This window comes from Megalopta genalis, chromosome 10 (assembly GCF_051020955.1).
Source record: "Megalopta genalis isolate 19385.01 chromosome 10, iyMegGena1_principal, whole genome shotgun sequence".
Lineage (NCBI taxonomy): Eukaryota > Metazoa > Arthropoda > Insecta > Hymenoptera > Halictidae > Megalopta > Megalopta genalis.
In genome coordinates this window covers 14668426-14689587 of record NC_135022.1, presented here as the reverse complement: position 1 = coordinate 14689587, position 21162 = coordinate 14668426, and the positions used below count along the sequence as shown (strand labels likewise).

Below are 21162 nucleotides of genomic sequence, written 5' to 3'. Positions count from 1 at the left end.
TGCTTTTGCATGATCAGTCGTGCTGTCCGTAACAATCGTTTTTCATTGTCAATGCTTTGGGCATAATTTCTGTAAAAATAACATTTTATTTCCATTTGTCAGATTTGTTGTCCGTACTATTATTCTATACGATTGTTTTATTCAGTTGTAATCGAACTTACATTACTTCCTGGATTTCTATTGTGCGATGTTTAATGAGTAAACAACGTGTGAAAATAGAACAGACATAATGGTTAACAATACTGAATAACTAAAACTCGAGCTTCCTATGTGCAAATCCTATCTGTCGATGTAATATTTATATTGAACAAAATATAATGTGCTAAGATGTTTTGAAAATTAATTCTCGCATGAGCCTTCCAAATTTGTGTTAATAATAGCACTTGAACGCACTAAGCCCTATATAATTACTCTGATGTAAACTATCCTGATAAACTCACAAAGTGGATGAAAGCAGTGAGGACAATATATTGTAATGTATTCAGATGAAATACCCAAAGAAAATACCCACGTCAAGATAGCACGTTTACCTTCCACTTTGTAATTTTACATTGTATTAATAGCTTAAATCTAAGGACTTAGCCTAAGAAATACCGGCATGAAACTGATGCATATTATTGGAAATTCTAGTTCAGTAAGTGTAAAGTAATGAAGGAATATATGCATTCAAATCAATAACAAAATTTTTTTCTTAACAAACTCAATGTTATGGGGTACTCGATTAAAAACTTGTCAGAAACAATTAGAAAATATGTGCTATCATGTAAAAAAAAAACAGTTTAGTAATTACTGCCAACTTTTAGGATCATATAATTTAAAAACAGAACATGAAAATACACATGATGCAATACATAAAAGTGTTACTTACGCAGCAATAGCCAAGTAGACTCTAATACGTCTAATAACGTTTATGCATAGAACTCATGATTTCGAAGAAAGGAACAAATCAAAAAATATTTAATGAACTGTGCACGATCTGCTGAATGATACATTCTTGGAAAGAAACTATCTCCCTTTTATCTTTTCTATCTAGAATTTCCAATTTAGCTGTCTTTGTGATTTAAGGAAGCATTCTTTGTTTCTGTCAACTGTTAGAAGTTAACCCTTTGACACCTAATCTTTTGTCTGAATTAAAAATTGAATGTCAACTCAAGGTCATCTTACTATTGGTCGTTGAAGTAGACATTGAAGAAAACTAACACTAACCGTACCGAGCATTAAAAGTGACTTATCTATGTTGCTCCTTATATAAATTACAATATTAAATTTATTTTTAATTTTTTCAATTTTTATATTAATATATGTTGTGAATAAATTTATTGAATGTTTTCCGGTGGTTGTAACTTTATAATTTCGATAATTGTAGAATAAAAATTGTCGAGCCAGTCATTTAACCGGCGATGATACGGTTAGTGTTAACAATCACTAACGAGTCTTTTTAAATTTAATAGGATAATTCAAAATAAAAGTAATAGTTCTTATTGTAATATATGCAACTACATAAGAAAGAGGTAAATTGCTAGCATAAGTTTTAAGCTTTCGACAACGCAGAGAAGTTTCTATCATATGACGCTGGTCGTCAGAGGGTTAAAGAGTGCTTGCTTCATCCATGGAGAACTAAAACTAGCGTTCCCACCCTGATTCATTGGTCCTAATCTTATATTCGTTCATTTCTAGCCAACCTCGTCGACTTTGAGCGGACTACGACGTTGTCGAGCTCTGTACGACTGCGAAGCCGATAATGAAGACGAGTTGTCCTTTCGAGAAGGGGAAGTCATCATTGTCACCAACGAGCAAACCGACGATGACAATTGGATGGAGGGTGCGTTGGAGCGGGCCCCGGAAAGAAGGGGGATGTTCCCAATCAGTTTCGTACACATGTTTCAAGATTAACATTCGGTAAGCCTGAACTCATTGGCAAGTGTCTCCAGTACTGCCAGCACTGTGAGTGTCACAAGCCTCGGCAGGAAAAGTTGGATGCGAAAGCCGAAGGATTGAGAGCGTAAATAACGTCCCAGACACCTTCTTCTCCACAACCGTTGTATCCCTAAACCAGTTGGCCTCGAACTTTTGTACCTACGTTTCTATCATTCTTCTTGAAAACCTTCGAAGCTTCTTGGTTCTACCAAAAAGATTTGATTTATTTGGATTGCTGCCTTCCTAGTTCACTTGAAGTGATATTGTCTATAAATCTGTATGTGCCCTGGTGCAACAGTGTCTTGGATAGGATGACAATCAGGTCAAGAATTCAGAGTTATGCTTCGGTTCCTTTGCATTGACGCTGTCATGCAAGTACGTTGGATATTGCTGCGAGATTTTGGAGCATGGTCCTTCTGAATTAGAAGTGGTGAATCAATCAGGATGGCTATGAGATAGGTGAATAAAGGCTACACAGACTTTCGTCCTTCAATAACGAAAAATGATCCAAATTCGACTGCATTATGTGTTGGAACGTTCTGGTCACTCCTGGCTATTGAGAGGTAAATCCCATAGTATCTATTAACTTTATTGGATGAATTGCACGTTTCAGTTTCGCCATTCTTGTCTACTTCTTTTACGCTGATACTGCTTAAGAACTCTCGTAAGATGTTGGTTCACCTGCTTATTTGCTGTATCCCTTACTTGTGTATCTAACAAAGGACCAGAAGGTGCTGAGAATTCGCTAAACTGAACAAAAGGAACTGTATGATCTGATGGGGTGGTCCCTGAATGGCCTCGAGTGAATTGATCAATTTCACGGATTAAATTTCACGAAAGGGATGAATGGAAAAGTTTAAATTCTAAACGAGGACGAGGAACGCCGAGAAGTGCGTCGAGTGAATGGTTCGACTGTCACTTTCGTTAATTGAAAGACTGGAAAGGGGACTCTTCACGGTTTCAAAGCCGATGTTAACAAAAAATGTGATATAAGATATATTTCAGTATGAATCATTAGTATTACGAATCGGGTTAACGAACAAATTCCACTTCAGTGGCACTGTTGTACGTGCATTGGTGGCCGGGCAGGCGATACATGATCGGACAGTCCGTTCGTCGTGAATCACAGTAATTCGTTTATAACGAGAGATAATGCAGCGGATACTGGTTTATCTTGCTGGCTAGTATCGATTCTACAAGGTAGAAGAGATATTCGTTGTTCGTAATCAAGATTATGTTCAGCAAATTGTGCACAATTCAGAACTACAAAAAAGGAAGCGTGGGTGCGTGCGTGAGTGTGTGAAATGGAATGGAAGGAACAGAGAGAAAAAATGGTCTAGCCTCTAATATGCAAATCTTAAAACATCTGGCGCACACTTCTTTTCTGTACTGCCAATTACGAGTATATACTATATGTACTCTATACAGTCGCGTTCTAGGAGAAAGAAAAAAGATCGAAAATTCATAAATATTCTTGTCGTAACGACACATAACTGACGTTTAAACCGTAAACCTAGGATGTTTAAAAACAGGTCCTCCACCTCTACGAAGGACAGAATGTGACATTAATATTGCATGACACCGATAGTATTATTAGCATACTCGATTAATAAGAATCACATCGTTACGACTGTATGTACATTTTTGTAATGCCATATTATTTGTTAGTACATACATAATTACGCGTACACACACGTACATACACACACGCGCGCGTCTCACAATGAATATATACACACACACACACATACGCATATATATGTATATATATATTGCGAAATAGAATTATTGAAATTAGAGGTTTATTAGCATATAAGTGTATATGAAGAGAATATTACAGAAGCAAAGAAAAGAAGAGGAGTTTAAAGCTGTGTATGCGACTCAATGATGATTATGCGCCGGAAGCGAATTAAAAATTTATTTTTATTTTACTTGAAATATATACACGAAACCAAAGAAATGTTCGCAAACGAAAAGAAACAAAGCTGTTTAGCTTAATCTATGGAACTGTATTTCCTCTGGGTGATAGTAAAAATTTGCTTACGGCCACCGTAGCCTCTATAATTGGATCAAAGTCGTTATGGCCGCTCAAGGTCATGCCTTCAGATAACAGTTACATTATTTAAAATTTGCATTTTTCGAGGTTGCAAATAAATCAAATATTGTTCATAAATGAAGAACGATTGTTGTATTCTTGTAAATCTTTTTATGAAGAAGAAAATTAATGAATATAAAATCTTTGTAAATTGTTCATATATTCGTGATCGCGTCTAATCTAACAGATAGAAATGGAAAAACTTCGTTCGATTATCACGGTAAAAATGTATTTGGTGTGAATGTTATATTAATAATTTGTTTGAAATTTGTCCCACTGTGCAGTTAGAAACAGGGTGTACATAACTGTATCTATGCAGATTAGTATAAGCAGATATGAAAAGTGGAGGGGTAGTAACTTGGTGGTGTCCATGATAATCTTATTAAATCATCAATCGTGTTTATGAGCCCCTTCACGCGTGATCAAAAACACATTAAACACCGTATGTATCGCCCGCCATCATGCTGTAGGTGATAGGTCATTTTACATCCAGAGTAATATCCTACCGAGTTGCATTCCTCGTCGTGTACACAGCCTTTTGAAATTTTGTTTTTTTGAAAGGATGCGGAGGGACTTTGAAACCAGAGTACAAACAGTGTGACTTATTACACTCTGGATCTAGAGTTCAGATGTGGAAGATCCATGGTTTTCTCACCAGTGACTGCCCCTCCACTCGAGGATAATTGGTCTGCGTGTATTCACGGTTGGTTGTGGGTCAGATATTTTGCCTCGAAATGTGCAAAGCAAAACAAGCTTCTGATCAGATTTGAAATCACTTCTGTTTTTTAAATGGAAGAGACCTGAAGTTTACTGGCACAACACTATAGCTGCCCAAGCCCTTTTCTTATCAATGAACCACAATTCATTGACGCCTGCATTTCAGGTCTCTTGTTTTGAAAAAAACAGAATAGAGTAGCCTGTGTTTCGATTTGAGATCGCTCGGTTTTACGGCGGGGGTGTTTTTCGCAATGGCCCCTTCCACATGGCCATGAATGATCAAGTTGACCTTGATCTAATTATAGCCACTTTACTTCTGACATTGAAACGCGCCTGTCATTCTTTTGTATTTAAACATTTCTGGAACGTCACCAAATATATTATGTGAATGCTAATAAATGTCGCGTTCTGTTTATATCATTCGATGATCGGTTCGAATGCGAGAGAAATGCGAGAAAATGCAAAGTGTGAATCCACGGTTTGTCGAGAGACCGTGTTTGCTGCCTAGTCGAAATCGGTATAGAGTTAATATTTTCTCCAACATTGTCTCCGAGACTCTACTTTACGTCACAGGTGGAATTCTTTCGGTATAAAAAATATAATAAGAAACTAGCCCATCGTTCTAAGAACAAAAAATAATATTACGAGAAAAAGAAATAAAGATATATAATTGCTCACAAAGTTGGATATACGCAAGCAAGATGATTTCCGAACTTTCTTTACTATCTGGTTTATTCTTCCATGATGTTCTGTATTATACAAAATATAATAAATTATCTTTAGTAGTTATAAAATTATATATTGTATACGCGTAAATTGTAAAATACGTTTTATATATTGTAGTATAAATACATTTTTCGTTTACTTCCGAGTCGTCTACTTCAAAATTATATTCTGATATCTCTTGTTGTATTTTGTAAAATTATAATTACCTACTATTGCATACAATACTGTACACTGAATTTTGTGAGTGAATATAAATAAAAAAAGGGAGTAGAGTATTCGGAACAAAGTTGTTTCCTACATATAATTAGGCTAGGCTTGCAACGCTTTACTGTTTTATTCGAACAAAATGGACAAAGCTTTTATAAGAACAACTATTACTAATTAGTGTTAAAACTTCGAATAATGAGGTTGTTATGCGCGAAGGTAAAAATACACGTTTTGATGAACCTGCGGGGAAAATTCCATACTAATTGATGTTGCCACTGGGTACTTCTTTTCCAGTGACTGTGTCTGTGCAATGTACTGATCACGGTAGACAAACAATGTCAATGTTCTTTGGGGAAAAAACCTGATGAAGCCTTCTGTTCTGCTTGCAGATGTTCAGAATAATACTTGTTGCGCGTTCGATTTCTATACGGTGATAAAAAAATCTACTGATCAGACTTGTAGTGTTGAATATTATACTCGTGAGATGTTCTTTAGAGATACGCGCTTCTAACAGGGAAAACAAAAGAAAACAGGGTTCAGCGTTACTTTGATTTCGAGTCACGTCGCTGTGTAATGCCAATTCGTAATTTAAAAAAAAAAGGAGAAAAGAAAGAAGATGAAAAACTATCTAATCCATCTAGCATTAAGCTGCCTTTAAATCTGTTTTTAATATCCTTGTAGTCTTTGTTGTATCTCACAGTAGTGTCAAACTGATTGACGCTGAAAGAGTACAGGGGACAGTTGGTGAGTGTATATATGTGTATAGAGTAAATAAGTGAGAAGGAAAGAGCAGGAATCGATGTTTATACTGTTAAGCATACGATAAACAATAACATATAGTCTTAAGTATGTATTATATAGATATATTTAAAGAATAATGTTGACAACTGTGAGTGGTTACTGTTCTTTGCATGAAATTTTCTGTTATGTATGCATTGCATTTTTCTACTATACATTCTTAGAATCGTTTGAAAAAAACATTTTCTTTGTTACTATAATCATGTCTTTCAATGGCAGTTTATTTTCATTACTTTTAATAAAAATGATTAAATACATAAAATTATTATTATATCTCAAAAAGTTAATCATCAATAATCGTCAATAATATAACTACATCACACTACATTTAATACCAATGTGTTACGTACAGAAACCTTTGGCAAAGAACGGAAACTGTGAACACGTACTTTGTTCTCTGAACTTATTACACTTCATGCATTTAAAGAAGCGTTAAGTAGAAGATAAGTATTTATTACTATTATGTAGTTATTTGTACTAGATACAAAAACGTACGTTACGTAGGTATCTAAAAAGTCAAGAATTATGTGTACCATAAAAAAGACGTGAACTTTCAGAATAAGAATATGGAATCCTTATTTCTGAGATTTTACGAGCCAGATACAATACAGAAACGAAGCGCCGTTACATTATTAAGTCTACCTACGTGTACGTACCTAATAATACTGTGCTACTGAAAAGTTGATCAGACGAGACATCTTGTTTAGATGCGACCTTCGTCAATATCGAAGCAGGTCTAAATATTGATATTATATGATCGGTAATGTGCTAACATTTACTGTCTCTATTGCGGATAAATCGCTACAGAATTGTCTTTTGAGCAGTTCACAAACTGTGAAATGTATCAGAAATAAATACCATTTAGAGAACTATGAAATTCATTCGATCGATTCTTTCCCTTATCCTGCGTCGTATCTCTGAAATTTGTATCAAATCGTATGTCTGAAATATGTTTTATAAATACTATTTCTATCGCTCGGGGCTATACAGAACCAATTAGGGGAATAGCAAACGCTCAAACTGTTACCCAAAATCGACAACTGGTAAAGAATGCCGCTACCCCAATTGGCGTTGTACAGACCCAAGCTTTACTTTTCCTCCACTAGAGGCGCCACGATCGACCATGTGCGCATAAAACAGTGATACCGACATAGCTAAAAAAATTGCTCTTTAATTACTCACCAATTAGTTTGCAACTATTAGCTCCATATCATCCTCGACTCAAAATTCATTGCGATTTGCAACATTCTCTAAATCGAGAGACCTGAAAGGGAGTCAGAACGAAGTCGATATACGTTAAGACTTCTTTTCTAACGACGGCTTATTCAACTAATACGCTCGCTCGCTAGCTAACTAGCACGCATGTAATTACTAGCTATAACACACGCAATTATGAATTAAGACGCTCGCTCCCACGCATCCTTAGGCGGATGATAATCCCTCAAGAATACAAACATACAACCTAACACCAGCACAGGACAGACACACCCGAGTGCAATTTTTGTGAAAATAATTGGAAACGAAATCTAACAATCTTAAATTAAGAACCTTAAAGAACTACAAGCACCTCGGGCATCTCGGGGACGCTACCCCCCGTAGTCGCCCACGAGGCCCACCGATCGGAAGAATACCAATTTCAACAATTTTCGAACGAAACATTATTTCGAGCACTGACTTGAACTATAAATCCACACTATTTTACAATATAAAGTTTGCAGCTATTTGCTCGGTATCATGCTCGACTCAGAAATTCATTGCAATTCGCAAGACTTTCTGAACCGAGAATGATACCGATTGCCCGGGTCTCACCACGAGGAGGTTGCTGCTTTAGAGACCCGAAAGGGAGTCAGAACGAAGCCGGAATTCGCTATGGCTCCCTTTCTTACAACGACGACTTATAAACTAATACGCTCGCTAGCTAGCTATCACACATTCCCACACACTCACTCGTTCGCATATGCCAAGTACTATTGCGGACCAAAGTGGATCAAAGAAAAAGTCTCTGATCCACGGGGACCGAAATGAATCAGAGCAGAAGGCTCTGATTCTTCGAAACTAAGAAACAAGGGCGTGTCAGTACAGAAGGCACTGACTCGAGGGTGACGCGACGCGTACAATACTCGCACAAATCAGGAGCCTCGCAGATCTCGATGCTCGCCGTTTTCACATGAGGAATAATGATCCAAAGTTGGATCATCCTACGAGTCGGATCGCCCTGCGCCCCGCCCCCAAAAGAGAGCTAAGGACGTCTTACATTGCGAATACGCGAAGCGAGAGCCTCCCCAGCAGGAGGGTCCGCGTTCGAATCACTACGCCGCATGGTCACTCGTCGAACATCGAGATGTGTCCGGACTTACCCAAGAATTTGCGTAAGCAAGGCCACCACAGCTTTCTGCTGTGGCGGAGTCAAAAACGAAACGCGAAAAAGTAAAAGTAAGGCAATAATACTGGACATATGCGAAGTTAGCGACTCGGGTAACTCGGGGACGCTACCCCCCGTGCCCCCCACGGGCGCTCCCGTGGGTCGGAGGCCCCTGAGCAATCTTAACCCCTTGCCGTACCATTCTCTTTAAATTTTTGATGACTAGAAATTTCCCGGCTGTAATTATTTCTCAGAAGGAGAAGAAAATTTTATTTTATTGTGAGATTACACTTCCTTGAACGAGCAAAAAAGAATAAAAAGAGAGAATTAAATAATGTTCATTCTTAAGAAAAATCTTTGTTCAAAGCTAGACCCGTTAAAGTACGGCAAGAAGTTAAGAATCTTAAACTAAGCCACACACACACATATCAACTAACTCGCACGCACTTAATAACTAAGACGAATCCCTCGGCGGATGATAATCCCACGGCGGATGAAAATCCCACGGCGGATGATAATATCTGTAATGAACCTGAAAAGATTGAATTCTAGTTAGTATGAATACACAAAATAGGTGACAAGTCAAATTAGGAAACCTAAGACCAGCACACGAGTGCCAAGCTAACCCGCACACGAGTGCAATTTTTGGGAAATGAGGGAAGCAAAATTATGGAAAATTTGGAGAATTTTGGCGAAAATATGGAACCTAAGACGCATCCCACGGCGGATGCTAATATCTGTAATGAACCTGAAATGATTGAATTCAAATTAGACTGAATACAAGGCGAAATAGGAAACCTAAGACCAGCACTCGAGTGCCAAGCTAACCAGCACAAGAGTGCCACACTGACCAGCACACGAGTGCCACACAAACTAGCACACGAGTGCACGTTTTGAGAAAATGAAGGAAACGAAATCTAACAAACTTAAATTAAAAACCCTAACAACCAACAAGCGCCTCGGGTTCCCCGGGGACGCTACCCCCCGTACTCGCTTGCAGGCCCCTCCCGCAAGCGAGCCCCTGAGGGACTTATCCCTCGGCGGATGAAAATCCCACGACGGATGATAATATCTGTAATAAACCTGAAATGATTGAATTCAAGTTAGTCTGAATACAAGTCGAAATAGGAAACCTAAGACCAGCACACGAGTGCCATGCTAACCAGCACACGAGTGCCACGCAAACCAGCACACGAGTTCCAAGCTAATCCGCACACGAGTGCATGTTTTGAGAGAATGAAGGAAACGAAATTCAGCAAACTTAAATTAAGAATCCTAACAACCTACAAGCGCCTCGGGTACCTCGGGGACGCTACCCCCCGTACTCGCCCACGGGCCACACCCGCAAGCGAGCCCCTGAGGGACCTCCGATCGGAGGAACACCAATTTCAACAATTTACGAACGAAACATTATTTCGAGCCCTAACTTGAAGTATAAATCCACATACTTTTACAATGCACACTATTTTACAATATAAAATTTGCAGCTATTTGCTCGGTATCATCCTCGACTCAGAAATTCATTGCAATTCGCAAGACTTTCTGAACCGAGAATGATACCGATTGCCCGGGTCTCACCACGAGGAGGTTGCTGCTTTAGAGACCCGAAAGGGAGTCAGAACGAAGCCGGAATTCGCTATGGCTCCCTTTCTTACAACGACGACTTATAAACTAATACGCTCGCTAGCTAGCTATCACACATTCCCACACACTCACTCGTTCGCATATGCCAAGTACTATTGCGGACCAAAGTGGATCAAAGAAAAAGTCTCTGATCCACGGGGACCGAAATGAATCAGAGCAGAAGGTTCTGATTCTTCGAAACTAAGAAACAAAGGCGTGTCAGTACAGAAGGCACTGACTCGAGGGTGACGCGACGCGTACAATGCTCGCACAAATCAGGAGCCTCGCAGATCTCGATGCTCGCCGTTTTCACATGAGGAATAATGATCCAAAGTTGGATCATCCTACGAGTCGGATCGCCCTGCGCCCCGCCCCCAAAAGAGAGCTAAGGACGTCTTACATTGCGAATACGCGAAGCGAGAGCCTCCCCAGCAGGAGGGTCCGCGTTCGAATCACTACGCCGCATGGTCACTCGTCGAACATCGAGATGTGTCCGGACTTACCCAAGAGTTTGCGCAAGCAAGGCCACCACAGCTTTCTGCTGTGGCGGAGTCAAAAACGAGACGCGAAAAAGTAATGCTAAGGCAATACTACTGGACATATGCGAAATTAGCGACTCGGGTACCTCGGGGACGCTACCCCCCGTGCCCCCCACGGGCGCTCCCGTGGATCGGGGGCCCCTGAGGGAACTTAACCCCTTGCCATACCATTCTCTTTAAATTTATGATGACTAGAAATTTCTCGATTGTAATTATTTCTCAGAAGGAGAAAAAAATTTGAGTTTACTGTGAGACTACACTTCTTGAGCAATTAAATATTGTGGTGAAAAGAAGAGAAATTTAGATAAAGTTGTAAGAGCAAAATAATATTCATTCTAAACAGAAATCTTTATTAAAAGCTGGACCCGTTACAGTACGGCAAGAGGTTAAGAATCTTAAACTAACTCGCATACACTTATTAACTAACTCGCACGCACTTAATAACTAAGTCGCACGCACTTATTAGTTAAGACGTATCCCACGGCGGATGAAAATCCCACGGCGGATGAAAATCCCACGGCGGACGATAATCCCACGGCGGATGATAATATCTGTAATAAACCTGAAAAGATTGAATTAAAGTTAGTCTGAATTCAAGTCAAAATAGAAAACCTAAGACCAGCACAGGGGTGCCAAGCTAACCCGCACACGAGTGCAATTTTTGCGAAAATTATGGAAACTAAAACGCATCCCACGACGAATGATAATATCTGTAATGAACCTGAAATAAATGAATTCTAGTTAGGGTGAACACAAAATAGGTGACCAGTCGAATTAGGAAACCTAAGACCAGCACACGAGTGCCATGCTAACCAGCACACGAGTGACAAGCTAACCAGCACGCGAGTGCCAAACTAACCAGCACACGAGTGCATTTTTTGAGAAAATGGACGCAACGAAATCTAAGAAACTTAAATTAAGAACCCTAACAACCTACAAGCGCCTCGGGTACCTCGGGGACGCTACGCCCCGTACTCACTTGCGGGCCCCACCCGCAAGCGAGCCCCTGAGGGACCTCCAATCGGAGGAATACCAATTTCAACAATTTACGAACGAAACATTATTTCGAGCCCTAACTTGAAGTATAAATCCACATATTTTTACAATGCACACTATTTTACAATATAAAATTTGCAGCTATTTGCTCGGTATCACCCTCGACTCAGAAATTCATTGCAATTCGCAAGAATTTTTGAACCGAGGATGATAACGATTGCCCGAGTCTCACCGCGAGGAGAGACCCGAAAGGGAGTCAGAACGAAGCCGGAATTCGCTATGGCTCCCTTTCTAACAACGACGACTTATAAACTAATACGCTCGCTAGCTAGCTATCACACATTCCCACACACTCACTCGTTCGCATATGTCAAGTACTATCGCGGACCAAAGTGGATCAAAGAAGAAGTCTCCGATCCACGGGGACCGAAATGAATCAGTGCAGAAGGCAGTGATTCTTTCAAAGTGAGAAACAACTGCGAGTCAGTGCAGAAGGCACTGAGTCGTGGGTGACGCGACGCGTACAATGCTTGCACAAGACCGGAGCCTTACAAATCTCGAAGTCCGGCGCGATCACATGAGGAGTGACGATCCAAAGTTGGATCCTCCCACACAGTGGGATGCCATTTCTCGCCCTGCGACCTAAAACTAACTTAGGCCGCCTTACCCGTCTGAATCGGCACTAGGAGAGAGCCTACACAGGCAAACCTGTGTGACCATTTCTCTCCCAACACCCCGCCCCTCATAGGAGCTAAGGGCGGATTACTGGCCGAACAGCGACCAGGGAAGAGCATTCACGCCGCATGATCACTCGTCGAACATCGAGAAGTGTTCGTACCTACCCAAGAGATTGCGCAAGCAAGGCCGCCACAGCTTTCTGCTGTGGCGGAGTCAAAGACGAGACGCGAAAAAATAAGGCTAAGACAATAATACTCGACATATGCGAAATTAGCGAATCGGGTACCTCGGGGACGCTACCCCCCGTGCCCCCCACGGGCGCTCCCGTGGGTCGGGGGCCCCTGAGGGAACTTAACCCCTTGCCGCACCATTTTCTTTAAATTTATAATGACTAGAAATATACCGATTATAATTATTTCTCAGAAGGAGAAGAAAATTTCTAATTATTGTGAGACTACATTTCATTGAACAAGTAAATATTGTAGTGAAAGGAAGAGAAGTTTAGTCGAAATTGGAAGAATAAAATAATGTTCATTCTTAAGAAAAATCTTTAGTAAAAGCTAGACCCGTTAAAGTACGGCAAGAGGTTAAGAATCTTAAACTAAGTCACACACACTTATTAACTAACTCGCACGCACTTATTAACTAAGACGCATCCCTCGGCGGATGATAATCCCACGATGGATGATAATCTCTCTGTAATGAACCTGAAACCATTGAGTTCAAGTTAGTCTGAATATATAGCGAAATAGGAAACCTGAGACCAGCACAGGAGTGCCGTGTTAACCCACAGACGAATGCAATTTGTGTGAAAATCATTGGAAACGAAATCGTTTCGGCCGATCTTTCGGCCGATGATCCTCCCTCGCGGATGATAAATCGTCGGCGGATGATAATCTCGGCAGAAGGAGTTCGAAGACTTGGACATAAGTAACGTGTATCGCGATTTTACGCCAACTGCTACGACTTGTAAATTCTCGGATCGAAAAAATGAATTCCTACTGCACGCAGTGGTTTCGCGGGCATTTGCACCACGTGCTCGGTCCTGGCCTAAAAATGTCCGAAGGTACGAATAAAATATTCTCGCTCCCTGTGATGACGATCGTCCAGTGCTTCGCAAGGATATTGTCTGCGAATATAAGAATTACAATTTAATTTTGGATGTCAGAGAGGAAACCAAAATGAAAGTGGCAAAGAAACGCGGACTCCTTTCTCGCGACGCTAATCCACGAGAATTAGAAGTGGATATTAATTCGTGCTAATTCGTCTAAATATTAAATCCGATGTTAATTCGTCAGATCCGGAAGCGAAAACACCCGCGAGCTTTGATTTGTTTTCACGCAACTCTAAAGGAAATCGTCGACGATTGCGAGACAATGCTGCGATCCTTGGAACGGCAACTCGCAGTGCGGCATTTATTTCGCGACTCTAACACAACGCGTTGGCAGTTTTCGCAATTCTGATACAACGCATTGGCAATTTTTCGCGACGCTAATACAACGCGTTGTTAATTTCGTCTCGCGACTCTAAGGAAAATCGCGAATGCCTGCACTGCGGAGCGTTGCAACTGCGGCATGGGCTCTGAAAGACGAACGAAGCTACTGCAACGCGATTATTCTCGCAACGCTAACTTCGAAACTAATTCGAAGACAAAACGCGATAATTCATTTCGCAACGCTAGGATGGAAAAATCGCGATGTGCCCAACCCAGCTGATCGTTGGAACCTCGGTCCATTGTTGCAACTGCGGAATGGGCGCCTGAAAAGACGAACGAAGCTACTGGCAACGCGATTATTTCGACGCTACGCTAATGCATCGAACAGAAATCCGAAAGATTTAACTTTACTTTCTGGAAAGAACGAGTCTGTAGACTTCGAGAAATCTGATAGAATTGCAACGTTGAAACGCGATTAGTTCGCAACGCTATATTCAAAGCTATTGTGCTTGATAATACAAAGAAAACTCGCGTCTATTTTATTCGCAACGCTATGATTTCTGTTCGAAATTAATTATAGCAACGCGTGAATAATTCGCAACGCTATGGCAAGTCGCGGATGTGCCCATCCGAGCTGTTGTTGGGGCGGCGAGGCCCTTCGTTGCAGCTGCAGCATGGGCGCCTGAAAAGTCGGAAGGTAAACTATTGCAACGCGATTGTGTTGTCGCGACGCTAATTCAATGAACAGAGATGCAAAAGCGAGTGAACTTTGATGATCTTCGAAAATTTCAAACTTGAAACGCGAGCGTACTTAGTCGCAACGCTATCTTTGACGCTTCTTGCATGTCGAACCAAATGAAATCGCGAATCTTTCATTCGCGACGCTATACTTTGAATAATTAATTTCGATGCTAATGATAATCGCGATGGTTTTATTCGCGACGCTAATTTTCATCTCTGTTAAAAATGAAGCGAAACAACGCGAGATTATTTCGCAACGCTATTGCAAGTCGCGGATGTGCCCATCTGCGCTGATCGTTGGGGCGGCAAAAAAAAAGCCTGCCCAAATACTACTACTACTACAAGAACTACTATTACTATTGCAGCGAGTACAGTGACCAATTAACAATACATATACATAATAATACACATGATAATATACACAATAATTTTTGTCTTACAATAGTATTAACCTGAAAATAAAGAATCTGAAAATAAAGAACCTGAAAATCCTAGCTAAAATGGGGTTATTAGTTTCGAATTATTCTTCAAAATTAATCTGTTTCGATGACTACGCGTGAATTTAATTGCTCGAGAAGTAACGGCAATAGCAATGGCAAAAAAGTAATGGAAGTAACGATGATAGAGGTATTGGCGAGGGTAACGGCAATAGTAATGTCAAAAATTTAATGGAAGTAACAATGACAGAAGTATTGGCAAGGGTAACGGCAATTGAATTCGAACGGAAAACGCAAGTCATTGAAAAGAATACATCCTAACTAAATATACAATAGAATTCGCAACAAGTATGTGGTCACTGTACTCGAAAAAATTGAGAGAACTACTGGTCAAATAAGATCGACTTACATTTCGATGCGATGTTGGTCCTGGAATTTGTAGTAGGAAGAAGTAGAAGAGAGTAGCAGCGTAGAGAGAGAGTAGCAGCGTAGAGAGAGTAGCAGAGTAGAGAGAGTAGCAGCGTAGAGAGAGTAGCAGCGTAGAGAGAGTAGCAGCGTAGAGAGAGTAGCATCATCAAGAAGTGTCCAAGTTTCCATAGCACACGCATTTAAGATTTTAATCGAAAATATTAATTTCCATTCGCGGAAAAGATTTAGAAATTATCGGAAACCATTTGGAAATTCGCGTTGAAATTAGAGATACGATTTTGACAAATAACTATTAATAATTTTACCGAATGTTAAGTAAATTTAGATTCGAATTAGATAGAAAATTAATTAACATTGATTTTAGAAGGAAGCAGAACGAATTTCGATTAACAATAAACTTTCCGAAAAATAAAATTTATTGTGCACTGCCTGACACGTGTGAAAATATCCAATTTACTTCGATTCTGTACACTTTCTGTTATATTCTATTATAGTAGTTATTTACATTACATTATTGGAAGAGCTGTCTTGAAACACGTCTGATTCCATCATTAGTCAAGTCCCGACTGATTGAGCTTTGACACTGAGCCGAGCGAGCACGAAGGGTACACCCCCCCACGCCCCCCTCCCCCAATGACTTTGACGATCGACATTATTGGAAGAGCTGTCTTGAAACACGTCTGATTCCACCATTAGTCAAGTCCCGACTGATTGAGCTTTGACATTCAGCCGAGCGAGCACGAAGGGTACACCCCCCCACGCCCCCCTCCCCCAATGACTTTGACGATCGACATTATTGGAAGAGCTGTCTTGAAACACGTCTGATTCCACCATTAGTCAAGTCCCGACTGATTGAGCTTTGACATTCAGCCGAGCGAGCACGAAGGGTACACCCCCCCACGCCCCCCTCCCCCAATGACTTTGACGATCGACATTATTGGAAGAGCTGTCTTGAAACACGTCTGATTCCACCATTAGTCAAGTCCCGACTGATTGAGCTTTGACATTGAGCCGAGCGAGCACGAAGGGTACACCCCCCCACGCCCCCCTCCCCCAATGACTTTGACGATCGACATTATTGGAAGAGCTGTCTTGAAACACGTCTGATTCCACCATTAGTCAAGTCCCGACTGATTGAGCTTTGACATTCAGCCGAGCGAGCACGAAGGGTACACCCCCCCCCACGCCCCCCTCCCCCAATGACTTTGACGATCGACATTATTGGAAGAGCTGTCTTGAAACACGTCTGATTCCACCATTAGTCAAGTCCCGACTGATTGAGCTTTGACATTCAGCCGAGCGAGCACGAAGGGTACACCCCCCCACGCCCCCCTCCCCCAATGACTTTGACGATCGACATTATTGGAAGAGCTGTCTTGAAACACGTCTGATTCCACCATTAGTCAAGTCCCGACTGATTGAGCTTTGACATTCAGCCGAGCGAGCACGAAGGGTACACCCCCCCACGCCCCCCTCCCCCAATGACTTTGACGATCGACATTATTGGAAGAGCTGTCTTGAAACACGTCTGATTCCACCATTAGTCAAGTCCCGACTGATTGAGCTTTGACATTCAGCCGAGCGAGCACGAAGGGTACACCCCCCCACGCCCCCCTCCCCCAATGACTTTGACGATCGACATTATTGGAAGAGCTGTCTTGAAACACGTCTGATTCCACCATTAGTCAAGTCCCGACTGATTGAGCTTTGACATTGAGCCGAGCGAGCACGAAGGGTACACCCCCCCACGCCCCCCTCCCCCAATGACTTTGACGATCGACATTATTGGAAGAGCTGTCTTGAAACACGTCTGATTCCACCATTAGTCAAGTCCCGACTGATTGAGCTTTGACATTCAGCCGAGCGAGCACGAAGGGTACACCCCCCCACGCCCCCCTCCCCCAATGACTTTGACGATCGACATTATTGGAAGAGCTGTCTTGAAACACGTCTGATTCCACCATTAGTCAAGTCCCGACTGATTGAGCTTTGACATTCAGCCGAGCGAGCACGAAGGGTACACCCCACCACGCCCCCCTCCCCCAATGACTTTGACGATCGACATTATTGGAAGAGCTGTCTTGAAACACGTCTGATTCCACCATTAGTCAAGTCCCGACTGATTGAGCTTTGACATTGAGCCGAGCGAGCACGAAGGGTACACCCCCCCACGCCCCCCTCCCCCAATGACTTTGACGATCGACATTATTGGAAGAGCTGTCTTGAAACACGTCTGATTCCACCATTAGTCAAGTCCCGACTGATTGAGCTTTGACATTGAGCCGAGCGAGCACGAAGGGTACACCCCCCCACGCCCCCCTCCCCCAATGACTTTGACGATCGATGATCGCACGATCGACGGCGATCGACAACGTTGATAATTTCGATTATTTCCAACTATTTAATGTACGCGATAATTTATTTTGTAATAATGCTATCCGGTGTCCGAAAAATTATTTCATCAGTTAAATTGTTCATGAAAAGTACCAACGAGGTTTAATTAACAAGAGACTTCCATAAATCGATCGAATTGTTTAAATTATTAAATCGAATTGCTTTCGTTAATATATTTACTATTTGTCGCTTCTTAATATTTACAACAATTCTGTTTGTTAGAAACATGGTTATGCACCCCTCTGGCTATTTTGCCATTTAATTTGTCAATGAAATTAATTGATAGAATCATACATATAGAGTAATGTTTCGTGCCCGAATGTTTCGAGAAATTGTTGCAGTTGACGAATTTCGTTAATAAATTGATTGCTTTTCTCTTGGCTATTTCATTGTATCATTTCGTAACGGAAATAATTAATAATGTCAAACATACAAAATGAATTTTAAAGCACGAATTTATCGAAGAATCCTTACATCGAAAATATTCTATTGATACATTTATTATTTCTAGCTGTTTGATAATAATTATAAGAATTTCTTTTGCGAATGACACTATCTAGTACTTTCTAATCTGTTTTACAATCAAAAATGTTTAAACAAAAATAGCTAACAGAACTCGAGGTTTAATATTTACAAAAATTCGTTTTGTCACAATGACATTATTAAATACTCCCGTAGCTATTTCGTCGTATCGTTTCGTAACGAAAATAATTAATAACGTCAAATGTACACAGTGATTTTAAAACCACGAATGTGTCGGAGAATCTTTTACTTCGAAAATATTCTATATATATATAATTTATATAATTTCTATTCCTAATGAAACCTTCTAGTACTCTCTTGTTTATTTCACTATTTAAAGTTTAAACAAAATTAACTAATGCAACTCGTGATAGAAAAACACTTTCGAAACATAAATGTTAGGTAATCCAGTTTCGCATGAATATTAGTCATATGCCAAGCACGTGTAAACGTCCACGAAAATCATGTTTTTCCATACTTTAATAAAATTTTGACAATTAAATCAAAAATTGTTTTCAAGATTTATTTTCCATATTTATCGTCAACCAGAAATTATCGCAAGGGGAATCAGAAGCCCTCGCAATATCAATGTTGTGTGCAGCTTTATTTCGAATTCTGAATTAAGCTGTCGCACATTAAGTTAGAGCAATTTTTTGAGTATTTATGCCAATTGATGTTTGACAGCCATAAATAGCTCGTAGCTTCTTATGCTGAATAGCTGAATATATAACTGAATAGCTCCTAGTTTCTTATTTATTTGTTTATTCAAAATTTATTGTTTATTGATAAAATTGTCGCATCCAAGTCACATCGAATCGTCAGCCAATCAGAATAAAGCAGTTTCTACTCCTATTCTCGATAACGGAGCGCACTGTGGCCGGAGAATCTTGCAGAAACTTAGGTATGTAATCACTGTCCAGGCCCGCTTAAAAACATTAACGCAGCCGATATTTGCATGGTACGTAAGATTCAAAATAATACAAATTTTTTGTGGTTTGATTTTTAAATATTCTGATAATTTACAGTTGAACTTAAAAAGTAATCTAACGCATTGAATTTGGTAGTGTTTCATAAAAAACACGCAACTAACACTGTGGCGCTGGAAAAATACTAGGCAATTTAAGGAAAGTTAGTGACTACGTATTCATTGTGTAGTTTATGTCCTCTCATGCTACATATCCGCTTTCATTAACCTCTTCTGTCTTTTTAGATAGGAATCCAGTGCACGTTCACGTATTGCTCCGTAATCGTATTCCATCTGTCTATAGTTTTTATATTTTTACACATTATCAACCAAAATGCCTCCTAAATTCGATCCTACTGAAATCAAGAAAGGTATTTTTTCAGTTTGAAATCTTTTTTGCACGAAATAAAGCAGAATGTGTGAATACATTTGTATGTTTCAATAGTTTTCCTGCGGTGCGTAGGTGGTGAAGTAGGTGCAACTTCTTCCCTTGCTCCTAAAATTGGTCCGCTTGGTTTGGTAAGTCTCATAATATATCAATAAATCGTTAATTTAATCAGTTTTATCTGTTTAAACTATATCATTTCAAACTGAAGTATTTAACCCTATCTTACATCCAAAAATTGTATAAAATATTTTTTGATAGTAATGAAATTATTTTAATATTTATAGTCACCAAAAAAAGTTGGTGATGATATTGCCAAAGCTACAAGTGACTGGAAGGGTTTGAAGATCACGGTGCAGCTGACTATTCAAAACAGACAAGCTACTATCTCCGTAGTTCCATCTGCAGCTTCTTTAATCATTAAGGCGCTGAAAGAGCCACCAAGGGATCGTAAGAGGCAGAAGAATATTAAGCACAGTGGAAATTTAGCTTTCGATGATATTGTTACAATTGCAAGAACAATGAGACCAAGATCAATGTCAAAATACCTCAGTGGTACTGTTAAAGAAATTCTTGGAACGTGTCAATCTGTTGGTTGTACAGTAGAAGGCAGACCACCACGTGACCTTATTGATGACATCAATGCTGGAGAATTACAAGTTCCCGATGAATAGATATGGTAGGTTTAGAGCTCACTGCTAACTTTTCATCATAATATCTAACAATCTTAAGATGTGAAAAAATTATGAAGTATGGTATTATGATGTAAAGTATATGCTTTGAGCTCTTGGTAGGGGTTAGCATCCCATCCACTTGATTAGTTATAATTATGCTATGTTGCATTGTTATAAACTATCAGGGATATTGCTACTGAGGAGAACACCTCAATAATAAATCATGAAATAATATATAATACTTATGTAATACCCAAACTCAAAAATTTTGTTTCCATTGTTTCAGATTTTTAAAAAAAGGAACAAAAAATAAAATAATTAAAAATATAAACTGTTTTATTTTTTATTAAATGATAGTTTTCTGATTTCCTGAGATATTTTCTCTAGGCAGTGACACACTGCTTAAAATTTCCATACGTTTTTGTTTTTTCCATATAATTTTGCTATTATTTAAAGAAAGCATATACATCAATTTCAAAAAATAAATATAACATTTATTTAGAGAGAAATGTAAATATAATTT

General features: G+C 39.9%; 2 protein-coding genes across 6 annotated transcripts in view; both read left to right on the top strand.

Annotated features, from left to right (window-relative positions):
- Asap (ArfGAP domain of ASAP) overlaps positions 1–7337 on the top strand; it is a 43023-nt gene extending 35686 nt beyond the window's left edge. For 3 of the 4 annotated variants that reach the window (XM_033470176.2, XM_033470175.2, XM_033470174.2), the window contains one exon: positions 1678–7337. In XM_033470176.2, coding sequence (XP_033326067.1) covers positions 1678–1893 — 216 coding nt within the window. In that variant the 3' untranslated portion in view covers positions 1894–7337. The remainder of the gene's footprint in view (positions 1–1677) is intronic. The other variant, XR_004490244.2, reaches the window with a different exon arrangement.
- A 12448-nt stretch (positions 7338–19785) lies between these two features.
- On the top strand, positions 19786–20970 carry RpL12 (ribosomal protein L12). 2 transcript variants are annotated; one of them, XM_033469644.2, is made up of 4 exons: positions 19786–19951; positions 20044–20099; positions 20253–20644; positions 20926–20970. In XM_033469644.2, exons 1-3 carry the CDS (start codon positions 19915–19917, stop codon positions 20637–20639), a joined length of 480 nt encoding a protein of 159 aa, XP_033325535.1. In that variant the 5' UTR covers positions 19786–19914; the 3' UTR covers positions 20640–20644; positions 20926–20970. The 2 variants fall into 2 exon arrangements, with proteins under 2 accessions (XP_033325535.1, XP_033325534.1); XM_033469643.2 differs by having other exon boundaries at positions 19791–19951; positions 20026–20099.
- The last annotated feature ends 192 nt before the right edge of the window (positions 20971–21162 follow it).